At 31.4% G+C, this 8,269-nt stretch overlaps 1 protein-coding gene across 1 annotated transcript; it reads right to left on the bottom strand.

Annotated features, from left to right (window-relative positions):
- Positions 1–3,199: 3,199 nt before the first annotated feature.
- On the bottom strand, positions 3,200–4,244 carry phlda2 (pleckstrin homology-like domain, family A, member 2). Its single transcript, XM_073832214.1, has 2 exons — positions 3,658–4,244; positions 3,200–3,535 (listed from the first exon to the last, which is right to left on the bottom strand). Exon 1 carries the CDS (start codon positions 4,206–4,208, stop codon positions 3,684–3,686), a length of 525 nt encoding a protein of 174 aa, XP_073688315.1. The 5' UTR covers positions 4,209–4,244; the 3' UTR covers positions 3,200–3,535; positions 3,658–3,683.
- Between the last annotated feature and the right edge of the window lie 4,025 nt (positions 4,245–8,269).

Here is an 8,269-nt window from a genome sequence, read left to right as displayed (position 1 = left end):
TTTGTGTTCAAGGAAATGCTTCATAAAAAGATAAGTCCACCTTTTTATTACATAAACTAAATAATATATATATATATTTTTTTTTTATCATATATATTTTTTTTATCATATATTTTTTTTACTAAATTCACTTTTTAGCTACATGTGTGCCCTGAATATGTTTACATTATATAATACTAATAAAAGTATTAATGAAAATTGTCCAAACTGGTATTTTTAAATACACAAAACATTTGTGCCCTAAATATCTTTGAATAAACACACTTAATTAAATACTTTATAGAAAAGGTCCTAAGTTTCCTAAATATGCAATACGTAATGAAATACCCAATAAAAAGAATCCATGTCGAGTTTTGTTTTTACGTAATGTCTAATAAAACATTTCAATTAAAAAAAAATCACATGAAAAATGGATTTAAATGTATTTAAAATGTGTGTCCCAAATATTTTTTTTATAAATACATGTCATTAAATACTTCATCAAACAACATTATATATTATTTATTTATTTTATTTTTTTTCACTAAACTCACTTTTTAACTAAATGTGTGCCCTGAATATATTTACATTATATAATACTGCAAATGTGAATTATATAAAAGGTCTTACGTTTCCTAAATATGCTCAATGAAATACTTAATAAAAAGAAACATTGTCTAGTTTTGTTTTTACGTAATGTCTACTAAAAAAAATCCATTAAAAAATCATATGAAAAATGTATTTTAAATATAATTAAAATGTGTTTTTTTTTATAAATACATGTCATTAAATAAACATTTGTTTCCTAATTTTCATAACTATACTAATGAAATGCTTCATAGAAAACATAGGTGAACATAAAATGAACTAAATAATATGCATTATATATATATATATATATATATATTGCTAAATTCACTTTTTAGCTAAATGTGGGCCCTGAATATGTCTACATTATAAATGCTAATAAAAGTCTTAATAAAAAGTTATATGAAAATTCTCCAAATTGATATTTTTGCATTAAATACACAAAACATTTGTGCCCTAAATATCTTTTAATAAACACACTTAACTAAATACTTTATAAAAAAAGGTCCTAAGTTTCCTAAATATGCTCAATGAAATACTTAATAAAAAGAAACCATGTAGTGTTTTGTTTTTACGTAATGTCTAATAAAACATTTCAATTAAAATTTGTGCACCTCGAGGCCAAGCTGTATTGTGAATGTAAGTGTAGCTTTACGCTGTTTAGCTGTGATTATATTCACAGTAGGCCTATATCACAACCTTGTGCACTTATTTGTTTAATTAAACAATGATATATACAGCAGGCCTAGTTCATGAGTGACTGAACCTCATCTTAATAAAACAAATAGAGCTTTAAGTTACCTCGGGTTTAATCAGATGTTTCAATGCCTTGTGTTACATCATGAATGCTGTTTTCATAAAAAAAAATGACTCATAAAACTTAAAAGTCAATAGGGGACCCGAAATAGCGATGACATATGTTAGGTTTAGCCTATGGTTGCCGGTTATAAATGTCCTCTCCATCCATATATCCACACACATCCAGACTTCAAGGCCCCACGAGAGAATACAAAGTGAACCTGAGCCTCCGAGTCTTTTAGGAGCCCATAAAGCTGAGGGGGCAAATTAGCCAAACACATTTCTTTCCGGATGCTGCTCCTTAGATCAGCGTGTCTATTTGATCCGTATAGTAGCTGGATACGACTTCAAAGCCGAGTCTCGATAATCTGTAAAGCTGCGTAATTCCTCCGGGTCTCTCACTTACTCCATTGACACTTCAACAAAAGACCATAGGTCTTCATAAACCCATTATTTGTTATTTTGACATTTCAATGCCAACGACACGCATTTACAACGTACTAATGAGCGGTTTCCCGTATTCACATGAGTTATTGCATCTCGGCTTGATAAAACGCCGGGCGTTTATTGTAGATTGGGTGGATCACACATTTTATTATCTTATCTACGCCTACACCTGTTCATGAGGGCAAATGTGAAGATTACAGCCGCAATAAAGCATCAAAAAGACCCGAACATCACCAAGCTCGTGTGTTACGTTTGAAGGATTTTTAGATGCAAACGGCTAGCTTGTTGTCAACGGGTGTGGCTAGCAACAATATGCTATACAACAGGTCCATTGAGTTATGTATCTGACGCACAATGACGCCACATTTCTGAATGAACAAGTCACTTCCACTATAAGGGACTTTCCACTCCCTCAAGAAACGCCTGGGCTCCTTTCAGAAATAACTGAGGGCGTTAAAACCACACCACAAACGTTAATGTAAGGCAAGTAATCTTGTGGAGACAAATGGTGAAATGCTAATTTATAATTGTGTAACTACTGTTTAAGAACTAGTGCACAACCGCATTATGACATAAAAATACTGTAAGATATTCTTGAATGAATTATTTATAGTGCTGTCAAATGATTAATCGCGATTATTCGCATCTGAAATAGGTTTTTGTTTACATAGCCTGTAGTATATTTTTTAGGCCTATATAAAGACACATACATACAGTATATAGCCTACTTTGAAAATATTTACATGTATGTACATTTATGTTCACATAATTTGTATTAAATATAAATATTTAGTATATAAACATAACATTTATATATTAAATACATGCATGTGTGTGCATTTATATATAGGCCTAGTACACACACATATATAATGTAAAAAAATGGATTAAATCGCGGTTAATCGTTTGACAGCACTCAAATTAAATAGAATTAAATAAATAAAAATTCGAAATGAAGTTCATTTGCACAAACAGATAGCTCAGTTTTTAACAATTTTCAATTCCAATTAAACTCAATCAAACTGCAGTTATTGATTGAAGTAAAAATTACTAGCTAACGAACACAAAACATTAAAAAGCATGCTTTTTAAAGATGTTAAAAAAACGGAATTATCCGCTTTTGCAAATAAGCTCTTCAAATATAGGTAGGCTATTCACAAAGTCACTTTCCCTCAAGAAACGACTGGTTTTCGTTCAGAAATAACTGAGGATATTCTGACAAAAGCCACAAAATGTAATACTTTAGTAGATATATAAATGCTGAAACGCCATATTTTTACGTTATGATGGCATAACCTACTGTTTAAAGAAAGTGCGAATGAAAACGTTATGAAATTTTAGCTAGTCTATAAAGACTCAAAAATCAAACGCAGTCGAAATACAAACGTAGTTTTATGCAAATTTATTGAAATAAATACATACATCGTGAAATAACTTAATACAACGTTGGTATTTGCAGCATTCGTTTGTAAAAAATAAATAGATATAGACATTTACATGTACACATCCGAAGCCTTGCGGAAGGCGCTTAAGAAAGTTCAAGGATTCAGTCTTGATTGCTTTTGAGGGTTTTGCTTGTTGAAATCATTGCAGGCTTTAATCCGAAGACCTTCACAGACCAGCTCAACGACAGTCCAGATTGTGAGCACATGGGCTCCTTTATCAGACATGCCGACACATGCTTCGCTTTGGTCCAAGCTTCAAGATTCAGTTCGCTGTATCTCTAAATGAATCAAAAAAGGAGAATTCAGTGATTCAGGTTTGTAGCTTAGCTAGCTTGAATTGAGATCTAAACCACTGTAAGAAGTACTCAAAAACAACAAATATCCACACTTGTTATCTCACCATGTTTGGCTTGGATTGGAAACATCTCACGGGGCTCTCGCCTGGCATCGTTCCTGCTGTCCCAGAGAGGTATTCTCCGATTCCTGTCGTGTTTTAAAGTCCTGAATGGCTTTTCTGTTCTGAAAGTCAATCAGAGCCATTGTAATGACGGCATTCCAGCAGTTCTCCTCGCCTGGGCACCTGAAGTCAATCTCCTTATTGTCTGTAGTCACGATAGTGAAGTACACGAACTTCCCAGTGCGCTCCACACAATCCACCTTCTTGATGGACTGTAGTTTGAGCTCTTTGCTCTTGTTCTTCTTCTGGTTGTCCGTGTAGATGTTCAGGCTGTCCGTGGTGAGGACGCACGTCTTCCTCTTCCAGAACTGGAGGAGGTTGTCGCTCCTCTTCTCCAGCTCGCCCTCCTTCAGGACGTGGGAAATATCGGAGCCTGTCATTTTTGTGGCGCTTTTGGTAATGGCCGGGTTGTGGACAAAAAGGCAAGAATATGAATGTCCCAGAGCTTCGTATAGTCTCCGCTGAAGTCGCCGACCGACGCTGTGCTTCTTCATGCGTGCGTAAAATCCAGGCAGACGCGAGTAAGATGCGCCTGAGACCGGTGGCGTTTTTAAAGAGTGCTTGTGCCCGTCCCTCCTGACGTCGTGACAACTGTTGCCGGAGTATGAATGGAAGCGCGTGGGCGGCATTCTGGCACTGAGATCTGGAGGACGTAGGCCAGAGAAAACTTTGTAGCTACCTCTAACATGTCCGAACTTAGGTCGTCATAAAAGATTAGATTTATGTCGAATCATAAAACCCTCATTATTCTGGAGTATCAAGCCAATATAATAGCCTAAAGCATATAGTCATACGTTTGCATGTTTTTAAAAATATAATAAATATTTACAATTTATTATTTATTCATTATACACATATTTAAATAATACACGTTTTTATATATATATATATAAAAAGCAAACAAGCATACACAGAAACTTCAGTCTTTTTTAAAATGGAGATGGATTATAAACAAAAAAAGCTTTAATATAATAATAATAATATAATATTCTTTAAACTTAAATCCATGTTTTAGAATTATGATCGTGTAACTGTTGTTGTTGAACACAACACTAGTACACAACCACAATATGACATGAAAATGCGGAATATTATCAATTATTTTTGAATGGATTATTTTTAAAAATATATTTATTTGTAAAGTAAATATTATATAGAGTACATAGCATTTTTCCTAATTTATAAAGACTATAAAATAGATAACATCATATTAAATATGGAAAGATTTGTGTATAACACTGTGACAGACAGGAGAATGTGACAGACAAGAAAATATATTTTTTTTATTTTTCATTTGTAAGAAATTGACATGGAAAAAAGTAGTTATACACAAACATACACATTAAAAAAATAGACAGATAGACAGATAGATAGATAGATAGATAGATAGATAGATAGATAGATAGATAGATAGATAGATAGATAGATAGATAGATAGATAGATAGATAGATAGATAGATAGATGATTGATAGACAGATATACATATGACTGATAGATTGATAGACGATAAAAGGATAGATAGATAGATAGATAGATAGATAGATAGATAGATAGATAGATGATTGATAGACAGATATACATATGACTGATAGATTGATAGACGATAAAAGGATAGATAGATAGATAGATAGATAGATAGATAGATAGATAGATAGATGATTGATAGACAGATATACATATGACTGATAGATTGATAGACGATAAAAGGATAGATAGATAGATAGATAGATAGATAGATAGATAGATAGACTAAAATGTTTTCACCAGTTTCAACTTAAAAACATAAGTTTAGCAGCTGCCTTAAAATGTTAAGTTAAATCAACTTAAGTCATTTCAACTCACAATTTAAATCAACTCATTTTTATTGTAATAAGTTAAAATGACTTGTAGTTTTAAGCTGATTTAACTTAAAATTTTAAGGCAGCGGCTGAACAGGTTTTTAAGTTGAATCTGGTGAAAACTTTTTACAGGATAGATAGATAGATAGATAGATAGATAGATAGATAGATAGATAGATAGATAGATAGATAGATAGATAGATAGATAGATAGATAGATAGATAGACAATAGACATTGACTTTTATTCAGTCCTGTATGTGGGTGTACTCTAAGTATTGTTTCATATCATAATGGTTTTAATGATGTATAAAATGAGCTTAGATGTGTATAAAGAGGATTTATGGGTGTGCTACATTATGAGACATTATGAGAACTATTCCTCAAACACAGACTTGAGTAACTCATTCATGAAGTAATATGAAGTAATTTTCTACCCTACATTCGGCCTTAGTTCCAAAATCCAATCTGGTGTAATGAACCGACAGTATCATAAATACCATCAAACCTCCTCTGATGAAACTCTTACCCTTTCCTTTGATTTCCACTCCTTCGAGTGGGCTGTATTATGGTTACAGCCGTGTGTGTGTGTGTGTGTGTGTGTGTGTGATTCATGAAGAGACGAGGCATGTCTGCCGGATGACTCACATCAGTCCCGTTGATTCCTGAGGGAGGAGTCCTGCCAAACAAGGAGTGCTGGGATTTTGCCGCCTCATTCTAGCTCTGGCCAGAGGTCACTTATGATCCCACCTCAGCCGCCATATCCTATGATCAATCATAACTGATTTGGGATCAGAGGATAGCCGTGGTAGTGTTTTTTTGAGGTTTTGAGGTTCCTATTATCATAAAGGCGTTTTGTGTATAGAACTCAATATGGGTGCCGGTGGGCGTATTTTGATTCCAGGCAGTGACCTCATTATCTGTGGGAAGTAGTATCAAGGTTTTGGGACATCAGTGGGATGAGGTTTGGGATCTGAGAAAGGAAGTTTAGACTGGTTTGGGAGAAACACATTTCAGCAAGTTGGGTTTTCAGGTGATTTCCAAACAACTGTTTTTTGGCCTTATAGAATGATTTGGACTAGAATCTGGTTAAACTAATCAAGTCTGTTCAAGCCTAGTTCATGGCTGCCCTGTTTATGAATAACTACAATGGTGTGATTCATACTGTAATCAGTCTCCACCTTCATTTCACAAAAGCTGAACAAAAGTTACTCTAGTTTAATAAATCAAGCAGCTGTTGCATAATTTTGTCACTGCATGTAGTGTGAAAAGGGATCTAGTTTAGTATAGAATATGACATTTTAGAAATTAGTCAGGAAAATTCATTTAAATAAACAAACATGTGAAACAGACAGAAAACAGTTTTAATGTTTGATACCTAGATATTAAATATTTTACATATAATTTAAATGTAATATTAGTTAATATATTAAATATGAAATATATGAACATATTTATTTATCTGAACATATTTTCAGATAAATAAATATAAAAAATTGAATGTTAAGCTATTATTAAAACAGTTTTCGTTGATTGAAATTATATATTAAAATTATATATGAAATTAAATTAGTTTAAGTACAAAAATGACTAAAACTAAAACTGAAAAAAAATGAAGCTAAATAGAAATGTTTGAAAAATTAAAAACAATTAATAAAAATAATGAACAGACAAAAGCCTGTAACAAAAATATTCAAATTTAAACTAAACTAAAAATATTTTACATATAATTTAATAACATTTAAAATATTTACATATAAAATATATAACATTAAAATTATTAAAACGATTTAATAATTATTAAAATATTTTCTGAAACTTAAATAAAATTAAGCTAAATGGAAATATTAAATACTTTTCATTCATTCATTCATTCATTCATTAAAATGACAAAAGCACATACCAAAAACACTCAAATTTAAACTAAAATTATAACTGAAGTAAAAAATAAATAAAAATTTTAAGCTAATTCTAAATATTAACTAAATATATACATTTTCAGGTTACGCTATACTAATTAAAACTGTTTCCATTGATTGAAATTATATATGAAAATTATATATGAAATGAAATTAGTTTAAGTACTAAAATTACTAAAACTAAAACTGAAATAAAAATGAAGCTAAATAGAAATGTTAAAAAAATAAAAACAATTAATAATACAATAAAACCTGACAAAAGCCCGTGACAAAAATATTCAAATTACAATAAATAAAAATAAATAAAATTATATATATATATATATATATATATATATATATATATATTACAAAATAATAATTATAATAATAAAAATAAATAAAATGGCAATTACCAGCAAAATAAAATAAAATATTACATTTACTATATAAGAAAAACATCACTTCAAGAAAAGTGCCAGTGAAATATTTTGGTAAAGATGATGATTAAAAAAAAAGTTTATAGTGTGGTGTTATTTAACTGAATTATTGTTTAAAATGGACTACATTCCTTGCTCAAAGGATGACTATTTCCAAAATGCAACCTGGGCTGTTTTTTTTACTGTAAACGAGACAAACTTATATCTAAAAGCATAATAACGACAAACGAGCCGTTTTTGAGATTGACCTTGATTTAGTTTTGTGGTCAATGGCTGGTGAATGGGAGTACTAGGGGCATAACTTTGAGCGCATCAAAATCGATATTTTTACAACACTAAGAAGGCTCGACACACCATGAAACTTTGCTGGAAGTATCGCC

Source organism: Garra rufa, chromosome 25, assembly GCF_049309525.1.
Source record: "Garra rufa chromosome 25, GarRuf1.0, whole genome shotgun sequence".
Taxonomy (NCBI): Eukaryota; Metazoa; Chordata; class Actinopteri; order Cypriniformes; family Cyprinidae; genus Garra; species Garra rufa.
This window is presented reverse-complemented; position numbering and strand designations above follow the sequence as displayed.

Coding starts and splice junctions, on each gene's coding strand:
- phlda2 (XM_073832214.1), bottom strand. CDS start 4,208: ATGAAGAAGCACAGCGTCGGTCGGCGACTTCAGCGGAGACTATACGAA.